The sequence below is a fragment of the Protopterus annectens genome, chromosome 7.part0 (assembly GCF_019279795.1).
Source record: "Protopterus annectens isolate FY-2018-M chromosome 7.part0, PAN1.0, whole genome shotgun sequence".
NCBI lineage: Eukaryota > Metazoa > Chordata > Ceratodontiformes > Protopteridae > Protopterus > Protopterus annectens.
Genome location: NC_056739.1, coordinates 1,753,258,927 through 1,753,283,295, shown reverse-complemented (window position 1 = coordinate 1,753,283,295; position 24,369 = coordinate 1,753,258,927). Strand labels below are relative to the sequence as shown.

At 39.0% G+C, this 24,369-nt stretch overlaps 1 protein-coding gene across 3 annotated transcripts in view; it reads right to left on the bottom strand.

The window, feature by feature from the left end:
- Nucleotides 1-11,588: 11,588 nt before the first annotated feature.
- Nucleotides 11,589-24,369, bottom strand: part of LOC122807224 (AP-3 complex subunit sigma-2) — a 1,165,940-nt gene continuing 1,153,159 nt past the window's right edge. For all 3 annotated transcript variants that reach the window (XM_044078299.1, XM_044078298.1, XM_044078297.1), the window contains one exon: nucleotides 11,589-12,638. In XM_044078299.1, coding sequence (XP_043934234.1) covers nucleotides 12,510-12,638 — 129 coding nt within the window. In that variant the 3' untranslated portion in view covers nucleotides 11,589-12,509. The remainder of the gene's footprint in view (nucleotides 12,639-24,369) is intronic.

Below are 24,369 nucleotides of genomic sequence, written 5' to 3'. Positions count from 1 at the left end.
GCTCAAAAGGGGAGTATATCAAAGTCTGAAGAACCAAATTGAGATCCCATGGAACATATGGGTCTTTATAAGCAGGCCTCAGCATCAAGGTTCCTTTCAAAAAAGCCTTGCAAAGTTTATGAGATATTAATGATTCAACCTGTAACCCACTGTGAAAGTTTAAAATGGACACCTGATGGTAGAGGCAGAAGCTCCTTCTTCAAAAAGTAAGGTCAAAAACTCTAAAATGTTTGTGATGGGGACTGAGAAAGGATCAATATCATTACTATGAGTCCAACATGCAAATTTTTTCCATTTGCTACACAAAATGTTCTAGTGGAGGGTTTGTGCGAGGCCAAAATAATCTTATGGACTGGAGAAGACATAATGTTATGCCTGGCAATCAATGGAAGTGGAGAAGCCACACTGTGAGCTTTAGGTTCTGAAGGTTCAGGTGAACTAATCCCTCTAGATGGGATAGGAGAGCTGGAGCTGGGTCCAGAATCCATGGTTGCTGAATCAGATGAGGCCAAAGGAAAGGGAACCAAATCTGTCAAGGCCAGAATGGAGCGATGAGGATCACTTTTGCTCTTCAACCTAGTTGCTTTCTTCAAAAACTGAGGGATTAATGGTATCGGGGGAAAGGTGTATAGAAGTCCCAAGGGCCAGTCTTGAAGGACAGCATCTCTCGGGGATTCCCTGGGGGGGCAGGGCAAAGTAGCTGCTGCACTTGTTGTTTAGGGGTGATGCAAAGAAGTCGCAGCAAGGCTTGCCCCATTGGCAAAGAATCATTTGTGCCACTTTCAGGATGAGAGACCACTTGATCTGCTCAGCTTGTCCACTATCACAGTGGAATTCCCAGGGATGTGTGTTGCTATTAGAAAGTGTTTGGAAGAGATCACCCGCTCCCAAACTCTGAGTGCTTCTCGACAAAGGGGATAAGACTTGATTCCCCCCCATTTGTTGATGTACCAGACGACTAACAGGTTGTCTAAATCACAACTGTCCCTGGAGGAAGAACAGCTTGAAAAGCCTGCAAAGCTAATAGCACTCTCCTCATCTCTAGGACACTGATATGCAAGCTGGGCTTTAAGTGACCAAGTGCCTTGGACTGTCTTGTCCAGATAAGGCCCCTCCAACCTGATCTGGGAGGCATCTGTGGTCACTATGGCCTGGGGTTGTGGTAGTATGAAAGGCTGTTCTGCTAGAATAACTGTGGAGTGAATCCACCAGAGAAGGTCCCTTTTGCAACGGTTGGTCACTAAAATATGATGCAAAATGGGCTGATAAAGAGTGGACCATTTGGATGCAAGAAGCCACTGTAGAATCCTCATGTGAAATCTTGCTAGAGGTACCAAAGTAATGGTCGCTGCCATAGAACCTAGAGCCTGCAGTACCAGACATGTGGATACTGTCTTGCTGCTGATGATTCTCTTGACCTGAAATCTGATCTTTGGTAAACGGGGAAAGGGAAGCTACGCAAGTGTTTGTATTCAGATTTGCCACTATAAATTCCAAATTCTACATTGGGATCAGATGAGATTTCTGGTGTTTTACTGTAGTGTGATTCCAAGGTAGGCATAAGTCTGAAGGACATAGTCTCTTGATTTTTCTAAGAGATGCTTGGTGGGAGGAGTAATGAGCCAGTCATCTAAATAAGGTAACACTCGATGTCCGTGTAGTCTCAAGTGAGATGCTACCACTGCCATGCATATGAACACCCTGGGGGCTGTGGTGAGACCAAATGGCAGGGCTCTGAATTGGTAGTGATTCCCTCCCAACTGGAAGTGGAGAAATCTCTTGGAGCACTTGTCCATCTTGATGTGGTAATATGCATCCTGGAGATCTACTGAACACATCCAATCGTCCTTTCCTAAAAAGGGAAGGATGGACTGAAACTGTGACCATCTGGAATTTTGTTTGTCGAACAGATTTGTTCAAAACACTGAGATCTAAAATTGTTCTCCAATGCCCTGTCTTCTTTGGTACTAAAAGAAATCTTGAGTAAATTCCGGAGTCTTACTGGTCTGGGGGGACATGCTGGATGACTATTTTCTACCAGTTTTTTGATTTCTCGAACTACTAGTTTCCCTCTGACTGGGTGGAACATTGGGGATCCTTTTCAATTATTTTGGGTAGAGTGTGAAAGGGAAAGGTGTATCCTCTGGTAATAATACTTTGCACCCAAACATCTGTAGTTATTTGTAGCCAGGCATGTTGGTGTAAGGATAATCATCCCCCGAATGCTACCAGGGGCAAGCAATTGGGCCTCCTTTCAGGAGCGCTGATAGGGTTTGGCCAAGAAAGAATGTCTGGAACCCTGACTTTGTGAGCCACCTCTGCAGCATGGACAGCATCTTCCATTAAAACTCCCCCCTCTGCCCCTGGGGGACCAGCTAAGAAGTGTGTCCTGCAAAGGCCCTTGGGACTTTTAGAACCACATTTTTCCACTCCTCTGTTTCCTACAGAAGGACCGTTGAAGAGTAGAAAAACATATGCCCACTGCAGAAAGGGTCCTCCCATCTTTCTCATACCTGGACAAGGTCTCACAAACTTCTCGGCCAAAAAGAGAACATCCATCAAATGGTTCACTGACGAACAAAGACTCCACAAATTTGCATAAGTGCATCCAGGCAGGTATCCTTATGGCTACCCCGGAACCCACTGCTCTGGTTGTCTTTTCGGCTGTATTTTCTATGAGCCTTATGGACTAGTTGGACACAGACTCGAGGGTGGCTAGCTGAGAAGCAACCTTTTCTTGGACTTCTTCAGATACCCTACAAGGGTATTCGATAACTCCTTAATCAGATCCCTTTGGAGTCTAGTGAAATGTGTCAAAGTTCGATGACCGTAAAGGATGATGAAGCCTATACCTGCTTCCCGCACCTATCCATTGCCAGAGACTCTCAACTGGGAGGACAGATGGTGGAACTCTCCTCAGACAGTTCTTTCTTTGTGGCTGCTGCAACCACCAAGGAATCTAATGCTAACCCTTTAGCCCAAAATTGAAAATCTTCAGTAGCTGAGAATTTTATATGGTCTCTTAGGAATCAGCTGTATGGAATCAGGAGCCTTCCATACCCACTGCATGATCAGTTGGATGAGATCATCAGCTGGTGGAGTTACCCAAGAAGTAGATGGGCAAGAGCGAAAAGCTTGCAGGTATACAGACTTCTCTAGGGAAGATGTTGGGACTTCCAGCCATCTCACTGTTTAAGGATCTTAAGGATGTCTCCAAAGGAGACATCTTCAGGGGGTGACCTAGAGGAACCCATCCCTTCATCGTAGTCAGTATCCTCAATGATGGATTCTTCCAGGGAAGTCAAGTTCTTCCCCTTGCACTTTCTCTTGTGAGGAACTTCTTCAGTGGGAAAGTCTGAAGAAGTGTCACAAGGGGATAAAACCTGAACAGGTATACCCTGCAGTTTTGGCCCTCCCTGTCCCAATGCAGAGGATGGCTGAGAGTCAGAACGAGAGGAAGTGTAAGGAATTAACTCTGATCAGGGGGCAGATGACTGGTTTCCCTCCGAGGACAAAGCCCTCTCCAATGCCCAGAAGGCAGGTCCCCCTGAAGAGGGAAGGGGAACCCAAAACCGAGAATGATTGCCTCAGAACAGAGGTCACTCCCCGCTCCAAGGAGACTCCTCCAACACAAAAGCCAGAGTGGATCTCACACTTGCTGACACCTCAAGATGCAGCGATGGCTCTGAAAAAACTGGAGTTGAAACATGCCACTCAGAATTGACAGTAGAATCACCACCCCAGGAGCCCTCCGGTTATGAGAGGACTGAAGAGCTCAAGGTAGTCGTTGGCCCCAGAGAAAAGGATCTGACCAGAGCCGAAACAGTTGGTGCTGGAGAGAGCAGAGTCTGAGTCTCCAAAACCACAAACTGGGCCAGAGGAGGAAGATTTAGTGGAATCATGGAGAAAGTAGTTCTGGAACTGGAGGTAGTCGGAACTAAGGACACCGAAGGCAATCCTCTCGCTGTAAGAACCTGATCCACTAGCCTCAGCACATCCAATTCTGAAAAGCTCTTAGTGGAGCCAACTGATTGGGTGGACAGTGATTTAGGTCTCTCCAAAAAGGGACTAGGCAACTGTCCTGCATAGGGATCTATAGATGGGGAATAGTGCATTCTTGGAAATATCAACTCTAGCTCTTCAAGAATTATTGTCGGAACCGTAGGTGCTGGTACAAACATAGTGGATGGAACTGAGGTTGTCAGTTCCGAAGTCATGTCCCATTTTTTTAATGTCTGCTCTGGTGCCAAAGATGCAAGAAGTCTTGCAGCAGAGGTTTTGGTTCCATTGCCATTTGTAGAACCTCTAGTTTGTATTTCTTAGTCACCAGTGCCGCAGGGGAGATTGGTGTCGAGTGACTTTTCTTCTTATGTTTTTCAGTTTCTGAAGAAGAGGAGGAGGAAGAAGGGTCAGTCTTAGATTTGGAACCAGATAAGGCTTCCTCAAAAGAATATTTAAACATGCCTTTTAATATTAATTTGTTCTTTCATTCAGCTAAGGCTCAGTGACTGAATCTATGGCATATTGAACAATTTTCTTGTAGATGTAATGAGTTTAAGCAACACCCACAGGGAATGACCATCAGAATTAGGCATTTTCCTATTGCACTTCTGGCACTTTTTAAAGCCGGAAGTGCCCTTTCCTTTATCAGCCATATCTAGAGGAGAAAACAACAGCACACAAAACCATGCAGAAGAAATTGACAGTATATTTGACCAAAACCAACTTAGAAAAACAATTCACTGGGTCCACACCATAAGCTTCATACCTCCACAGGAATAACAAGACCAGAATTCTTATGAACACACTTTATTCCAAACACAAAAAGAAAGTTAAGAGCTTTCGTCTCCCTCACCAAAACAGAAACTTCTTCAGAACCAAGTTATTATTCTCATAAGCACCTCTTATATAATAGGTGTCATTTACATTCTAGTTAGTTAGTGAATTTACAAATTAAAAATTCTGTAATTAAAGTGATTCACACTGCTCCATAAACTGACAACTTAAAACACTTATGTTAAAAGGAATGTTCTCATTAATACCTGGTGGTGTGTTAAAGAGTTTAATTTTATTATCCAAAAAAGTTATCTTAACTCCAACCGGAGCTCCAACCACCCAACTCGGGCATTTAATGGAACTTGTTCTAAGATCCCAAATTTAAATCTAGTGAAGTCCTGACACTGTAAGGAGTGTTTATATGCAGTGAATTATTCACATTACCCCTTTATATTGTGGACAAATGTTCATAGGTCCTTGTTCTAAGTTTTCTTTATGTCTTACCTATGTAATAACTGCTACAAGTTTGGCTGATTGAAATTTAAACTATACCCTTTCTGTTACAATTTCCTTTGTGCAAATTAACCTTGTATCCATTTTCCTTTAATGCTATATTATTAGATTCAAGTATGTAGGGACATTGTCTGCATGTCCCCCACTTGGTAGTACCTTTATCATGTAGAGAAATTATTTTGACAGGGTATTCAGATATTGATTTAAAATTCCTCCCCATCTTGTAAACAAAATTCGACTCATTCCCTAGAATTTTTAGGATATCAGAATTGCCCTTAAAAATTGTCCAATTACTAGATATAATTTCTCTCACCTTCTTTTCCCCTACACCAAATGGTATAACCATACTGTCACTATGTTGAGAATTGTTCTTTGTCTTGTTTATAGTACCACCAAAATTAGTTTCACCTAATTGGGGCCTGAATTTAGTTCACCACCCATCCAAAATTTGAGCCTTTATGGGGTCTACTACTTTGTTGGGGGTACCCTCTGTTTTTAAACATGTTTGTAATGATTTCCATCTCCTGGTGGAAACTGTTGATGTCTGAACATATGCGTGCTGCCCTGACAAGTTGCCCCTTAAAAATGTTATGCTTGGTGAATTTACGGTGACAGCTTTTGTAATCTAGGTAGTCATTAGAAAATGTGTGCTTCCTGAATATCTTTGAGGTAAAACTACCTGCTGCCTGGTTCGTTGATACTGCTACATCCAGATAGTTAATGGTTATGTCAGAGGCTGTGGAAGTAAACTTAAAATAAGTACATATATTGTTGAGGTACTCTACAAAGACTCTTAATACGCTCTGGATGTAACATAGTATTTTTCTTAAAGCTTTAACATTTTATACTTTTAACATAAATGTTTTAAGTTGTTAGCCAGGGTGGTGCAGCGGTTAGTGTTACCACCTCACAGCAAGAGGTTCTACGGTTAAATCCTCAGCTGAGGTGCCTTCTGTGCAGAGTCTGCATGTCCTCCCTGTGGCCGCATGGGTTTCCTCCGGGTGCTCTGGTTTCCTCCCACATCCCAAGGACATGCTGTAGGTGGACTGGACACTCTAAATTGGCCCTAGGTGTGAGTGTGTGCATGGGTGTGCCTTCTGTGGAAGGGTGGGCACCGGGCTGGCAATTCATCGTAAAACTCCACTTCCATTCATAAGCAGACAATTGATCCACTGTGGCGACCCCTAACCGGGAAAAGCCAAAAGAAAAAGAAGTTTATGGAGCAGTGTGGATCATTTTAAATTTGTAAAATGTCTAATTAACTAACTAGAATGTAAATGACACCTATTATATAAGAGGTGCTTATGAGAATAATAACTTAGTTCTGAAAAAGTCTCTGTTTTGGTGAGGGAGACAAAAGTGCTTAACTTTCTTTGTGTTTGGAATAAAGTGCTTTCATAAGAATTTTCGTTCCGTTATTCCTGCGGAGGTAAGGAGCTTATGGTGTGGACCCAGCAAATTGCTTTTATGAGTTGGTTTTGGTTAAACAGCACACAAAAAACAACTGGAAATTTGAGATAGGAGAAAAAAATTACAGTAAAGTGCTACCAGTAAGGTAGGCCAAGAATACCCAAAGGTACAAAGGTATACATACAGAAAAAATGGAAAGTATATAGAGAAGTGCTACCAGCAATGGCAGACAAAAAAATACAAGAGGTGTAAAGATATATATATATATATATATATATATATATATATATATATATATATGTATATATATATATATATATATATATATATATATATATATCTATATATATATATACACTTGTTATACTAACATGTTATGTTTTATATATATAAATATATATATATAAACATATATATATATATATATATATATATATATATATAGTCCCTTTCACGACACTTCAAAATGCCGAATTTCGTATGGCTGAGACCATATGATTGACATTTGAAATGCAGACAATGAGGAACCGGCATCTCCGTATAGTGCAGAATGGAAAGATTTCCATTCCTGCACTGTAGTGTGATTTCGGAGTTGGTATATTTAAGCTACAGGGGGTGGGGGTGCATGGGGGCTTGCCCCCCTGCTAGTAGTGTTTAGGTAATTGTTTGTTGTTTTTTACTTTTGTATTTCATATGTTTGACATTTCAAGTGTCAATCATATGGTCTCGGCCATATGAAATTCGGCATTTTGAAGTATCGAACATATGAGATTTTATATATATATATATATATATATATATAAAGAACACCCCCCCCTTTTTTTTAAACTAGAAAGTAAAAAAATATGAAAGTCTGCCAACTATGGTAGCGAAGATTTCGTCGAAGTGAAAGGAGCTTAAAAGAGATAAGAATATATAGTAGGGGGTTTCTAAAGCTAATACAGAGAGAGACTAACAAACCAGCAGAGAGACTACAACAGTTAAATAACAAGAGAATTTTAAAATATAATTGTACTTGGCCTGAGAGGTTTGGCAACACATCTAACAATGGAAATGGTAATTGAGATCTGAGGTAAAATGGAGAGGAGCACTGTGGGTAGGGAAAAAAGCTCAAGAGTTTTTGGTCTTTGCAGGCTGTAGTACTGCACAGTAGGTTCCGATTTTGGAACCGAACCCACAAGTGAAGGAATAAATAAAGACTGACAACATCACATCTGTCATTTAGGCATAGGGGAGAAGAATCACAGAATACAATGGCAGTTCAAAAACAATAAGTGTGACAGTAACAGAACTTCTCTTATTAAGCAGAAGTCATGACAGTTCAATTTTTGTTTGCCTCCAGTCAGGAATTAGTTACTCGCCAGAGTTCGAGTTTTTTAAATAGCTCCACTGGGAAATAATTATCCTCATTAATTACAATATGAAAATAATCAGTTAATAACTGAACAGTGCACTTTATAAAGTATTAGAAAAGTGAAGAGATTATCAATTACCCTTTGGATTAGAACTAATATATTACTAAAAAAGGAATACAAGACACAAATTAAAGAGCAAATCAGTCTTAGTAAAAATTGGCAATTTTTATCTTACTCGTAAGGAATTTCTTTTTAGCACAGACTTTCACAGAGGATACCTTTAACAGCTGATTTGGTGGACAACAGGAGAAAAAGGAATCAAGGCTTACATATAGCAGTGCTTGTTCAAGCTTTTCAGTGCAATACAGTTTTAACATCAAGGACACTGCAAATACCTTCTGCTTCAAAATCACACATTTTTCATAACAATCTGCACATTACATTAAATCTTATGCAACACAAATGGTACATGAAAGTAATCTCAGCATTTTATCTTCTACCATAACTGTAAACTAAAACCTCTTCAACTACCTTTGCACTCGCCACACCCAATACTTATCAAAAAGCAACTTCACCACCAAAGCTATAAAATCAATACACCGGTACATTTTTAAAAACTTTTCATTATGCTGTTTTCAAAGGGTTTATACTTTTCCAGTTTTAAAGACTGGTCAAAGTACATGCACTAAATTTCCTTTTCATATGCAACGGCAACCTTTTCTTCTGTTGTTCCCTGAAAGACTGATTATTTTGCTGTCTAGCAGTATCCTGGCACTTCCTTTTCTCAAACTTTTTTTTGGTTATATAGTGATAATCTGTACATTTACATACTTCAGTCCCTTTCATATAGGAAGAGAGTGTGTGTGTGTGTGTGTGTGTGTGTGTGTGTGTGTGTGTGTGTGTGTGTGTGTGTGTGTGTGTGTGTGTGTGTGTGAGAGAGAGAGATGGACACAGACTATGAGACTCCAGGTATCCTTTCACACCACTAAGAAAATAACCAAAACCTACACTCATTACTTCATCACTGACAAACAGACCCTCTTTTCAGTGCTAAAGAAATTCAAAAAAGCTTCACCAATTACCAAATGCGATTCGTGTACATCACTTTAAAAGACCTCACTTACATGAGGAACATCTTTAAACTGTTTTAAAGCCTACATCTGCTTGTCATTTAACTTCAAACGATTTTTTTCACTACTTCTTCGTTCAGTTTTATCAAGTTTTTGAATCATCATTTGCATCTTTAATAAAAAGAGTAATACTTCCAGTGAGTAAAGAAACACACAAAATCTAGCTCACCTGTTCAGTCAGCTGGAGCCAGCCACGAAGGTAAAATAAAATAAAATAAAATGTTCCAGCCATCGGAGATCCACAATTTTCCTTAGCAATCTTCATCACTGTTAAAAATGATTTGCTAACTCATTTTTCAGGCATAGTTTGGCACTCTAATTGCTCCAAAGTGACAGGAATCATCACTTAATCTACCATACTTAACCAGTTAAGGTGATATGCTACCACCACAGTACGGCACCTTTTAAAATATTCTTTTTTTTACACATTTAAGGAATTCCCCAGTAACAAAACACGTGGAAAAGTAATCTTTTAACAGTAATAAATTCAGTAGTAAATGCCAGTACACATTACATCCCATATTAGCTAATAATTATTGGACATGAATCCTGAATAACTTTTTACTGGACTAAAAGCATTTTGACCCCCCCCCCCCGAAAAGAAAATGATATCAAGGTCTGGTTTCTCTCAAATCTTTCTAGACTGCAAGTCACAGGTACACAATACACCAAAGGAAAGTGGGGTCTTTATATGTTAATTTTTGAGAAGCCTTTTACTAAAACCAAAAGGGACTGCTTTGCCTACCTTCAAAAGGATGAGTTAAATTATGAAAATTACGACATGCTTGCCAAGACAGATATTAAACAATGACATCTTTGTGTGTGGTGTACAAATCTGAAATCTTACAGTGAGCTAAGTATCCGCACACCTTCCTCTTGTCATGGCTCACAATGTATTCTGATGTTCATAGTAAGATAGGTTTGTTGCTGCAGCATGCTAACACCCTGTCACAAGGGCCTACAAGTAGTGCCACACTGCAGGCCTTAGCCCCCCCCCGATTCTCTTAAAATTCGTCTCATGTGCAAAAGCATGGACGATACACCACATTTATTCCATTCCTCATTAGGAGAGGAATGCTATCACACCACTGCAGTCTGTTGTCCTCCACTGGCTGAGTCAAGACATGTAAAAGGGAATGAATCATTATGATCTATTGTATATCAGTCTGTCAACACTTGAAACGGCTCAATGTTTCTAGTACGACAAATGCTGATACTAAAAAACTGTGATTACAGATCAGAAATATAAAAATATTACGCAAAACACTAATGTTTGTGCCCTCTTGCTCCTAGTGTGGAAACTTCACCCCAACTTGCCTGATCTCCAAGCACAACAAACTCTGAGGACAAATCGTCTTGGAATAAAAGATAAAGTTGCTGCATTACAAATTTTCCTTTGCCCTTAATCCAAGATGGCGCAACATCAAGAATATGGTTTATTATCATATCATCAACCCTCACAAGAAAGAACCACCTGAAAAGTCGACTAAAAGGTTGAACACGTAATATTGACAAAATCAGAATGTCAAAAACACACTCCCATTTGTGAATTCGACCTTTCTCAACATTAGTAAAATTCAGTCCTACACTGCACAAGACGTAACGTGATGATTTTGCAGAGGGGGGCAAGCTCCCCTGCACCCCCCACACCCCTGCAAAATATTTATTCCAACTCCAAGACTGCACTACAGTAGGGAAAAGGGTAAATTTCCCCATCCCCACTGTAGCGCTATCTCTAGTTAAAAGACTAACCTCATCTTTGTGAATGCACTGAGCATTTGCTGAAACGGGACTCGTACAGCTGCAGGACTGGCAACACGGGATGGCAAACCGTTATTCTACAATCCATGGTCGCTGAAACTTCCTTTGGCATCTTAAATGTAAACCTGCATACATATACACACACACACACACACACACATATATATATATATATATATATATATATATATATATATATATATATATATATATATATATATATATATATATATATATATATATATATATAAAATATATATAATTATATATATATATATATATATATATATATATATATATATATATATATATATATATATATATATGTATGCATGTATATGTATATTCAGAAATCAGGCTCTGAGGGTGTAGGGAGTCAAAACACCCATGTGAAAGTAACAACTGCACTCATTTCTATTTCAGAAATGCAGCAGGTTTCACTACACTTAGTACTTGACAGATCGGCACATGAATACTTTATACCCAACACTATAACGCTTCTCAAAATTAAAACAATTCATTGGTCTCGCACAGAAAAGAACTGTATTCTTTTTTTTTGTAGTTATCAGTCACTATCTGAGCATATCCACTCGTCAGCTTGGACACACAGAATATAATCTATGCTGTAAGTATGCAGCAACACTGATTTTAAACAATTCTCATTTTTTAATAAGCCATTTTACACTGCAGTCTATTTCACCAGCTACACAGCAGCAAACTGCCACACCACTTTCAGTGCAGCCCTGATCAACCAAACATCTACCAGAAAATAATGCAGTGTAGTCCATACTGCCTGCAGCACTCTGGAAAAATCTACATTCTCATCCTCTTTCTTTTAGCAGCAGCCCCTTGCTTCAGTGAGTTAGTTGTAGACCTTGTAGCTGATCAGGAAGTGGATTGTGAATCTGCTCATAAAGAATCTCCAAAATTTCAGGGACACAGAACAAGTGGCAACATTCTATTTGTGCTGTAAGTCTTTTGAAAATAAATACGGTCTTGTTATGTCAGACCACACTACAAGTCATTACAGTTTACCTAATCTTTTCTAGCAACCAGGAAACAAATATAGTTCATCAAGTTTTGTCCATACTGAATGCACAAGGATGTTATCTTCAAAATGGAATCTTAAAAAAAAAATACATACTTCACTTTCCTTAAGAACTGCCTCTCAATACAGTAAAACTCTGGGCCAAAGCTTATCTTATCTCGTTAAAGGATATAGTCCACTGAGTGCGAACCAATACTTTCCATTTTTAATTATCAGCAAAGCACTTAGGTTATTTCCTTCTGATAAATACTGCATACAATAGCTGATTAAAAAGTTCAGGTGTCAGCATTACTTAAAACAGATATCTGTAATACATTTGTAAGCATAATAACAGAACATGATTATAAACAAATGTAATCAAATAGACAAATTAAATGGGCTCAAGACTGTGGCATTAAGCAGAATTTTCTGACAGATGTAATAATCTTGTTCTACCTCTTAGATTTACATGTAAAAATTAGAAGAAACCAGACAACAAATGCAATTATCTCTTATTCTGTAAGGTCCTGATGATCTTCATACAAATTGTGAGAGATTAGGAACTTTGATGTTCAGATCCCCAATGTTAATATTACGAGGGATTTCTGGCAAATTCATGTTCTTCACAGCAGAGACAGCACGGGCGGGAGCAGCAGATAAACCAGCCTATTAGAACACACAAAAAGGTTATTAAGTAATGAGCAAATCTTTTCAAAAATGATACACAAGAAACAGTTTTAAAGGATCTGTATATACCGCATGCTTACTTCTGAGTCCAGAAATCAAAACAGGGTGGGAGTGCAGGATTGCCAGGCGTCCCTATTTGAGTGGGACTGTCCCAAGATCAGCAGCCCAATCCTGAGTCCTGCACTGCCTTTTTAAAATCCCGGCAAAACAGGCTCCACTTTGCGACTTTTGATTAGCTTGTATACTGCTGTTCCGCATGAATGAAAGACCTTTTTTTTTGTCCCTACTTGACCCTAGAGAAATCTGGCAACTCTGTGGGAGTGGAATGGGTGCTGCCAAATCTCATATGGTGTGCTCAAAAGACTACTGGCATGCCTGTAGTTGGCAAAACAGGGCAAGGTCCATCCTGCAGGTGTAAAATTACAGAAATATCATCAAGATTTTGCCTTGTGGCAGTTAATCTGGAATTATGGCTCTTACTGATGCATTCCCTTCAACATCAGACTTGGGTACCCACTGCTGCAACCCAGGACCAGGCAGCCCAATCAGCAGAATACATGTGAAAGAGAGAATAACTCAGTATATACTACCTCTTCAGAAATGTAGCTACTACAAGACTGAAAAAAATACTACTGAGATCTTGGGAAACAATGTAGTAAATGTTCCAGTAATGACATCCAACAAAGAAACCAATGAAACAAAGTACACCTATGTAAGGTCCTTGAGGATAGGTCACTACAAAAGTGTACCATAACATTTGAGTTTCCAGTGTGCCAGCCAGATTTTTAAAACTGCTTGTATTTACCTGCAAGGCTCAGTAAGTTCTAAGGTTCTTACTAAGCTTAAGGGTCAAACAGACCACTGAGAAGTTCAACCACATCACCCATTACTGATGGGAGGCTAGTAAAATCCCCAATAAGCTGATTTTCTCCAAAAACCAAGGGTGCAAATCTATGACCATCCATCCAGTCAACCAGACTGCTTTTAAAGAGAAGTACTCAGCTTAATATGTAAAAGTATCCTATTCCAAAAATGGAATATAATGTCTTAAGTACCGGTCATGCCATCTAACATTGCTGATGTGATAGTATATGTTTAATTCTCTAGTGCACGTCTTTGTTTTATCACTGTGCCTATTTTGGTGAAGGAATTCAAAGCATGCTGCATTACCTGTAGCATGGAAAACTAAGCAGTGAACACCCCTAAGTTATCTATACAATACTGAGTAGAGGGGCAGGGGCTTTAAGTGTGTCACAGTTGTTAAGGGTATCAAGACTACTTTTGTTGAAGAAATGTTGACATCTCCTGAGCTGATTTAGATGCTTAGCATTTATGAAAATTTGACTTGGGCAACAATTCTGTATAGAGTTTGTCTCTAGTGGTGCCTCCTTTTCAGATCCAAGGAGCATTTTGAATATTCCTGTGGGTAAATTCACTTCAAGCCTCATTCCACCCACAACACTGCACTGAGTAATGAGCATTATATTCAATGATTGGGCTAATTAAAGAAAAGTGCAATGGGACTATGACTTCTCTAGACCCTGAGGAGATATCACAAAGGCTAAGCTGTGTAATGAAAAAGGATTTTCTATCCTCCATACAGATGTGGTGGTTAAATCAGAGTCTGTCATACAGGTATACTAAAATCCCAGACGAATGTGTCACATTTAAGAGGAAAGTTAACTATAATGTAAGTGGCAGTGATGCTAGATTTACCAGAGAAAACTATTCAGCATTTTTTTTAATTGAGGTTAAGTCCGTGGTTAACATTAAGCACTCATTTGATCCAACACCCTGCTGGAGAATTGGGGTTTTTGTTGGACTTCCGAGATCACTGCACACTAATCAACAGCTTAGCTACAGCAAGGGATCTTGCTGCTATTTTGTTCGAAATATTGCTGCTATCTGGATGAGATCCTGTTGTTATCGTACATTATTTTGAAGTGGCTGGTTCTCTTAGTGCAATAAAACTGTGTGGACATTTACAAGCGGACCTGGGCACTTTTTTTACGTTATTAGCTACAGCTCTCTCAGGGGAAAAATAGAAACTGAGAAACAACACCCAGTGATACTGTCAGCTTGGGTAAAAGTCAGATACTGGCTATTAAGTACACTTACTGGATGTCTGCAAAGAAGAAACTAAACGAGCCTGAAAGAAAATCAACTAGAAAAGTTTTTTCATTCTTCTGATATAAAGCACATGGACAGACTTTGCCAGTGAAATGTTTTCCACTGTTCCACAAAGGAAAATGCTTAAGAGACAGAGAAGAGCACATGAGTTGACCAGAAGAATCTAGAGTACTGTGGAATTGAACTGGAATCTGGAACTGGGAGATGGAGATAAAAAGGAAGAAAACAAGCAACACGGAAATTAGTGAATAAATGTGGGACTGCAAGGCATCAACCGTATTTGTGAAATACAGTTGTATAAGAGTAAGTGGAAAGAGTGGACTTGTTGACTTTGTTAAACTTGTGGGGAACTGAAGCATTTGCCTCACTTCATATCATTAATGTTTGAAAGAACTGTGAGGCATGAGGAAGGAAATTGCATACTTTATAGTAAAGTACTTTTATTTTTTTTCTCAATTGTTTTTTATTTTCAATTAAAATAACATTTACATAATATTTTAAATATCATTTTAAACAACTATATACAGTATTTACAATAGCCTGACTTTCAATTATATACACTGTATGTTATTAAATATAGAATTAACCGATTAGTTATCAGAGATACAATATTGATTACTGCAGAGTGTCCAACAAAGATATAACTTTCTTCCAAGGATTATTTACCAATGGCCTGGCATAGATTCATAGTTCTTTGATTTTTATTTCCATCAATGCAGCTGTCTTCAGTAAAGTGTAGAATTCTTCCAAGGTCGGGGGTGTATTTGAATTCCACCTTCTGGCTACGCATTTCCTAGATATAGCAAGTATTGTCCATAACAAATACATATTTGTCTTATTCAGGTAGGGACCTTCATTTACATTTAGAATTATCAATACTTTAGTTAAGGTAAAGGATTCATTAAATAAAGCTTGTAAAAAATGATTGATTCCATTCCAATATGACAGAATTTTATTACATTCATAAAAAATATGAATCCAGTCTGCTTTATTTGACTTTTCACACCTCCGGCAAAAACCATTTGTAGTAGTACTGACCTTTTTAATTCTATCTGGTGTTAAAACTGCTCTATGTAAGTATTTCCAGTTAAATATTTTCCAGTATTGTGTGTTAGAGGTGTAATTAACTGATAGTAAGATGTTAGTTTTAATTTCTTCTGTTAACTGCAATGACTGACCTTTTGTTAAGAACTGCCAGTATGATGGTTTGAGGATTGTTTTATATGTTATTAACTCTTCATATAGATTTGAAATGGAATTTTTCTTTTCACAACTATTATATATAAATTCATACAGAAAACTTATTAGATTTGGAATATCTTTAAATGAGGAATTATTAATTAATCTGCATAAATCTTGACTGTACATTAGAATGCTTTGTAAGGTTTACCAGTCCTGTGTTGGAATATTGTAAGCAGTTTTATCATATGTATATCTAAAACATTTAATTTATTTACACACTGAAACCAGCATAAAAATCCATTTTGTTCCCAGGAGGTTATTGTTTCCATATATATTTTGTAAGTTCTTAATGATGGTAAATGGGGTTAAAAGGTCAAACCAAAGTTTTAGATCTATGTTTGCATTGATAAGTTTCCTAAATGAATTGATGCAATGATTAATCAGTGTTGTTTTAGAAGGTTTTGTTGTATTATATTGTATGCTTATGCATAGTATGTACCAGGGTTTGTTTGATTTGTCTACTATTCAAAATTTTTTTCACAGATTAAATTAATTTGTTAATATAGCCGTGGTTAATTCTTTCCAGTTGGCAAAATAATTTGGGTTTATCCAGTCTATTGTAGTTTTAAGCACAGATGTTTTTATATGCTTCTATTTCTGGGAAGTTCAAGCCTTCTTGTGTCCAGGGTCTAATGTGATGAGTTAGAGCAACTCTATTCTTTTGGGGTACCATAAAAATTTTATTAAACATGAGTTTTTTTTTTAAGAATGCATCTTTCAGGAATTAACTGTTCTGCTAATGCTACATATAGTATTTTTGGCAATAAGACCATTCTTATTAATTGCAATCTGTTTTCAAAAGTTAATATAATTTTGATCCACTTTTCTATATATATGTTTATTGTTTCAATAATGTTTTTATAATTTATTAATATTGTTTTGTTTATATTTTTGCATAACACTATTGATTTTGATCTATTAAAGTGTAAACCTGAAATCTTATAAAATTTCTCCATTACTTCTTTTAGCTCTCCTAATGACTTTCTGGAGTTTGATAGGGTTAATAAAATATCATCAGCAAAGAGCATTATTTTAGATATGTACTGGTCACAGACTTCTATTCCTTTTATTCTTGGATTATTGCATATTATTTCTGCAAGTATTTCTATAGCCAAAGCAAATAAAATAGGAGAAAGGGGCCATCCTTGTTTAGTACCTTTTGTTATATAGATAGATTCTGAGGTGTAAGCACCTAATGTAATGGTGGCTAAGTTATTAATATATATGTTTTTTAGTAATAAGATGAAGGGGGAGGAGGAAATTCCAATAATGCTAAAGTTTTAAATAGATATTTCCAGTTGAGGGAATCATAGGCTTTTTCTAGGTCTACTCCGATTACAAGTGTTTCTCTATCTTCTTTATTCACATAAATTAAAATATTTTTAGTTGTTCTTGTACATAAAGTTATTAAAGTAAACAGATGCATTTTCCTTCTTTCTCTTCCGGTTCTTTGTTGGTACTGAGAAATGTAGACATTACAGTGCAAAAACAGAAGAAAGGCTGGGCAAAAGCATGTTTAAGTTAATAGGCTGTAGTTTTGGGTTGATGAGGTGGGGGATGGGTTAAAGTACACAAATCATAATACGTGTATACCTGATATGTTTTACGTTATTATTGTATAAGCGAATGTCTGAATTAGGGTGCTTGGCTTGATCTCAAAACTTTTACCTGGAGACAGGTAAACATGACACCATGGAATATAATGAAAAGTTTTCCTTTGGCAATAAATGTTTCACATTGTCTTTCAGGTTGTAGCAGAGGACTACATTTTTTTCTTTTTGCTCTGATGCTTCCATGGAGTCAAGCTGGTATTTGTACAATAAAAGACAGAAAGTTGGTTTCTTCAAGGTTAAAGGTTAATGATTTCTGAAAGCATACAAATTGTTTTCATATTAGGGGAGGGCGGTAAAGATAAAACAAAGAACATATACCAATTAGTATAAGTAAAAGCACAAGTAATAATGGGAGTCTTAATCTGCAGAAAAGTCTATGGGAATAGATGATATTCTGATAGAAGTCTGGAATCTCAGAGGGAAGAAAATAATAAAGACATGGAAGGTTTTGTTTAAAAGTGTGATGATGTGAGGTAGTGCCAGCATAGCTATCTGGAGTTTTGTAAAAAAATTATATGCCATTTGTATAGCAAACTGATTTGTACAGGTGCTTGTGTTGAAAATGTATTTGTAAAGCTGCTTGTGTTAAAAATTTACCAACAACGGGTACTGCTGAACCAAAAAGAAATACACATGTATGTCAGACTGTACTGTAACTGTTGAAATTAATATACTGTAACAGATGATACTGGAAGAGAAGAGGCTAAGCTCAGTCCAGCTAACTTTGAAAAATAGTCTGAAATTAAATTTCCTGGTTTAGGCCATAAAGATTGTATCTTACAGTTCTGATTGCAGCCAGAGACAAAATATCTGTGAAAACCAGGACTAGGAATCCTACTGTATTGCCTTAGGGGTGAACTATTTGCTTCCCTGGAATGGGGAAGTTTTTGAAATGGTTTTATAGCTTCCAGATGCTATAACACATCTTAGCAAAGTTGTGTATGTGCATGTGTGCGTGCGTGTGTGTGTGTGTGTGTGTGTGTGTGTGTGTGTGTGTGTGCGTCTGCGTGCGTGTGTGTGTGTGTGTGGTAACACATATGTGCAAGATTCTGTCTCAGTTTCTAGTAAAGGAGATAGTGTGGGAACAAGAAATCAGGTGACTAGATGTAGGTGACGTCATTCTGCAATGCAGGATTGAAATGCTGTTTTAATACTAAATGAGACAGAAGTCTCAGGGTAGCCTATTTGTGTAACCTGACAAAGAAGGACCACTCATGCACTTCATCTTACCTTGCTCTAGTTAGTAAAGTAGAGGACAGTAATTCTTTACAGTCAGGAAAATATAGTGAGATTAGTTAAGTATTGTTTTACTGTATGTGAGTGAATCTTTCCATTGTTGTTATTTTTAATATTTCCTGTGACTGAAACTCTGGTGTTTACTGTAAATAGATATTTAGTATTTTCATGTTCTTTTATTATTTATTATTAAATAAACTTAAACTTTCATTGTGGCTGGTCTTTTAGAGAATATTTTAATCTTTGAGAGTGCTTACATTTATTTGGCGACACTGTGGCCACTCCTGAGCACCTTACTGCACTGGTCAAATACTACCATATGTATTAGTATTAATTTCACTGAGTATAACTGGATACCCTTGTAAGAGCATTAGAGTAGCTGGCTTTGGAGTGTCCTGTTGGCAGTAAGTACCTTAAAGTCTGGGTAGAGCGGCATAGTTAGTAAATCTGTCCCAGCCTTTCTCAGGTGTGTGTGTGTGTGTGTGTGTGTGTGTGTGTGTGTGTGTGTGTGTGTGTGTGTGTGTGTGTGTGTGTAAGTCAAATCTCAAAGAATGTGCATGTCAGCTACTTGAGCAGAGACTGGTTTCACAGAGAGGGTGGTGGAGGACTTGGCCTGGGACACTCAGCTGAGGATTCAGCTCTATAGCTGTGACAGTGGGGAGTCTCACAGGGGGCCTGGAGTGACAGAGAGGTAAACCTATACCCCAGACTGTGTTCCCTGTGTGCTCTTAAGGGAAATTGTGCTTGGTGCAGAGAGCTGCATCTGGAAATACTGTGTGTATCTATCTTTGTTCCAAGTGAATGCCCCTCACTGGTGTCAGTAGTGAGGATTTAGGCTTCTTGATCACTGGCCCAGAGGAGGGGCTTCACAGGGGGTTTACACATAAGGTCACTGAGAAAATGGTGCCTCCTTCTTGTGACTTTGTGCTGGGAAAGCTACGAATGTCTCCATTTGAACCTAAACATGACGGATTTACAGTTCATAACTTGACATTTTCTACTTGCCAACGTAGGATTTCCTAGTAGCGGGTTTTCTTGCCTCCTTTAGTACCTGCTGCACACCCTCATGAAAGAGGTGACTAAAGGGTATCAGAATTGAATCAGACAGGCAGTCAGTTGCAGTTAAGACTGGGTTTCATCAAACACCTGTGGTATTGTGCAAGTAGAGCTAATATGTGAGGTGGTTTGTGGCAACTGCACTTGGCCAATTCCAAAAGAAGGGAGAACTCTTCTGCCTGAGCCCGAGGGGACTTACCTCAAGTATTTCTGAAGAGTCTGTCTGAATCTAGAGAATGACCCTGCACATTAGTGGAAAGGGTGAAAATGCATCTGCTCCCTCAGTCTACCTGTAAGGAGTCCTGGAACAGAATCTGGTTATGTGTCTTTTTTTTTTTTTTTTGAAAGGAGGCAAACAGAACTACTTGAGGTGCTTCCCACAACTGGATAAATCCCTGGAAGACCATCTTGTGTAATTTCCATTAATGAAGGTCTATCCTGATCCTGCTCAGTTTGTCTGCCACTACATATAATGCTTTGACAGAACGTAAGATGCTTGGTGGATCTAGGAATTCTGAAGAGCTACCTCCCAAGTTATCATAGCCAGCTGATAACAGGGGGAAAGATCGGGAGTTCCTCTGCTAGCTGAAGTGCACATCACAGAAGTGCTGTCTATAATCATGTCCAAGGGTCACTGAGACCCCATATTAAAAAAGAGATATCCCTACACTCATCACAGCTAGTATCTATTTGACAGTGATGTGCTTTGTCCTTCCTGACATGCCCCATAGGCCACACCTTTTCACTCTTATTTAAACTGCTCCCAAGAAAAATAGATTGTGTTGGAATATGAGGGGGGAAGGGATCCCTGAATTCTGAATAATGTGCCATCTCCACCCATTCAATTCTTTCTTGATAAGGCCCAAAATTGGGAAATGAAGTTTCAGAGGATAATAAGGTTGGGTCCTCATGAACCTCAGAAACCCAGTCCTGTACGAAAGAGTCAAAGAAGGGTTTTGAATTTTATCTGGAACTCCAGACTGGTGAGGAAGAAGACAATCCACGTTAAAGACTCTTGACCTTCAGGAATAGACTCCGCAAAGTCAAAAAAATTGTCTAAATAAACACATATAAGAATGCCTGGAAGTCCACAGAGAGCTATCCCATTCTCTATGCTCCTTATTGCATAATCTTAAGAGTTGTGGATACCCCCAAAGGATAACACAGAGAACTGGTAGTGTGATTCAGACACAGAGAATCCTTGAAGGAAAAGATCTAGAACTTCTCTCCAGGCATCTACAGAAACAATATGAAATAAATGCTTTTGACCTTGTGGCCTAAAGGCACTGGGTCTACTATTTGTATGCTTAGCATGTGACTGCAAAAGGAGACACCAAGGTCCTGTGTCTGGGTCAGAGTTAGAAATATAGTAGCAAGAGAAGGAAAGAGGGAGTGCACACATAGTCATCTTAAAGTTGTAGACTGTTCCCTTTCCTGAATGGATCCATGTTTTGTTAATGCTGATCCCCTGCTACCAGCTCTTTTTTGTGCCTTGTTTGCCAGAATTAGGCAGGGAATTTTTAGTTTTCTGAAGGAAAAAGAGGCTCTATTTGATTTCCAAACGGAGAACTTCCTGAACTAATTTTGCTCTTTCATCATGTTGTTTCAGGATCTGATTAGCAAACAGACCAAACACAACTTCTTTATTTAAAGGAGGGTTCAAAATCTCAGATTTAACTTCATCTGTGAACCTTTGGTTACGTACCCAGGCATACTTCCTTAGAACAATAGCAGTAACAGTTGTCCCAGACACAGCACCAACACAATCACTTTTTTGGGCAAGTTTAGAGACCTGATAAACACTATTAATAATGGAGTTCAGAAAAAATTTAACCTCTGAAGGGCTGATTAGTAGAACATTTCCCTAAACTTTCAGCACAATGTTACTAACTTCCGCATACAGCTGTAGTAGTTGAGAATTCTAAAAAACAAAGTGGCTGAAGAGAAAGTTGTCCTTCCCAAAACTAACACCTTAACTTGTTTGCCCCCTGGAGAGAGAACAGACTTCACCAAATGCCGGGTCTATATAAGAACATCAAAGTTTTCAAATTTGAATGTTCTAATATTGAGCCGTTTTGATCGAACGCTGAAAATAGCGAAGCTGCAGAACACCGAATTCTTTCCTAGGGAAAGAATTTGGTTGGCTGGTTCTGTGGCTTCGCTATTTTCAGTGCTGTGGTGGAGATTTACGGGTCGGGTTCAGGTAAGTGTGCAACTGTGTGGTTGTTAGGATTAGGGCGCGGATTAGGTGGGTTAGGGCACGGGTTAGGTGAGTTAGGGTTATGGGGCGGGTTAAGTGAGTTAGGGTTAGGGCACGGGTTAGGTGAGTTAGGGTTAGAGGCGGGTTAGGTTAGTGTGCGATAGTGATGGACCTTAGGATTAGGGTTTGGGTTAAGGTAAGTGGATAGATAGTGCATGTATAGTTTAGTGTAGGGTTAGTTGTAGGATTATAAGTGTATGTGTGTGTACTGATGTTTTTTAGGTGTGCTTGTGTTGTGTGTATGTGTTTCGGAATAGCAATTTTTTTCCCAAGGAAATAATATGCTATTCTGAATGTTCGATATTATGTGGTTTAGATATTTTAGGTTCAATGAAATAGCGTTCGCTAGTTTCATCTTTCGATAACGTGATATAAATGCCAAATGCCTATTGCCAGCTGACACGGATGCAGAAATGGTTGCAGGATCAGAGTGAAGGTGAGAAAAAGTACAGTTGTGTACACTTACCATAAATGTAGATGCTAGAGTGTATTCTCTGTTGCAGTCATTACATTTAGGTAATCTGCTGGCAGGTTGCCCTCAGTCAGTCTGATTAACAAAGTCTTGGGTCCTCCGTTGGTTGCTGTCCCTTCTTCCATAACGTCAGGTCGTCAGGGGTATAAAACATGCAGCCGACGCCATTACATCAGTTTTTCTTGCCCCAGATGTCAGGCGCCCCCCAGATGGGGAGCAAATAAAATTAAAAACACAAAAATAAACAAATATACCTCCAACCAAAAGCAAATACACCAAAAAGGCTTTTAAGCATAGTAAAAGAAAGTAGAGGTATAGTAAGGGAAAAGCAGGGGGCTGGAGAGAGGGTAATCAGGACTGCAACAGTGAATACACTTGAACACGTACCTTTGTGGTACGTGTACACAACTGTACTATGTTTTTCGTGTTTCACTGCTGCAGTCATTACATTTGGGTAGATTCCCAAAACTATAGTTGGGAGGATGGATTTATACAGCATTAGGACTGGCTATAAGGCCCTGCAAGACAGCAGTGGCAAAGCCAGCTCTGGATTTAGAGAAAATTTGGTAAATGATAATGCTTGGTGAAAGTATGCACTGAACTACAGGCAGCAACTTCTAGAATATCTCTGGTAGGAACACCTCTGAGAAAGGCTGCAGAAGTAGATGCAGCCCTGGTGGAATGAGATCTGATCCCCTGGGGGGATAGGTTTTCCATGGTGCTTATAGCAGAAATTAATGCAATGGCTTACCCATTTAGGAATGATTTGTTTTAAAACAGCCTTTCCCTCTGCCCCTGCAGCAAATGCTACCAGCAGTTGCTCAGATTTTCTTCGAGATTTAGTCCTGTCCAAGTAGAATCTAAGTTGTCTGTGTACATACAACGAATGCAGAATCCACTCCCCCTTGTTCTGTGGATTGGGAAAGAAAGTTGGCAAATGAATGGACTGATTAAGAGCCACACTGGATACCACCAAAGAAGGATGGATTAGTCCTGAGTGACATCCTGTCCGCATGAAAGATGATTAAAGGCTTCACTGCCATAAGGGCCTGTAATTCAGATAACCTTCTAGCTGAATTGATTGCTAAAAGGAAGACTGTTTTCCAGGAAAGAAATTTTAAGTCTGCAGTAGCAGCTGGCTTGAAAGGAGGAAGAGTGAGTTTCTCCAATACAAAGTTAAGGTCCCAGGCAGGGGTTGGAGCTCTCCTGGGTGGTCTCAAGTTTTTGGCCCCTCTGAAATACTGCTTTAGCAGAGGATGAGAGAAGAGGGGGGGGGGTTCTGTGCTGTAATGAGCTGAAATGGCTGAGGCATGGATTTTTATGGAAGAAAATGACAGGCTCTTGTGAAGCATCTCAGTTAAGTACTGCAAAATCTGAGCTAAATTGGCCGCTGCTGTGCTCATCCCTTGAGATTGATTCCAGGCACAGAATCTTTTCCACTTGTCAGCATAAGATTTTCTAGTACTAGGTCTACTCGCCTCCAAAATGACATTCATCACAAGCTTGCTGAGGGATGCTAAGGGGGAATTTAAATGATTAGACAAGCTGCAAGATTCAATGTTTGGAGCTGAGGGTGCAGAATTTGGTTCTCCTGCTGAGACAGCAAGGAAGGTGTCTGAGGCAGGTGCCATGGAGAAATTTGTGACGCACTGCACAGGAGTGGGTACCAGTGTTGGTGAGGTCAGTCTGGAGCAATCAAAA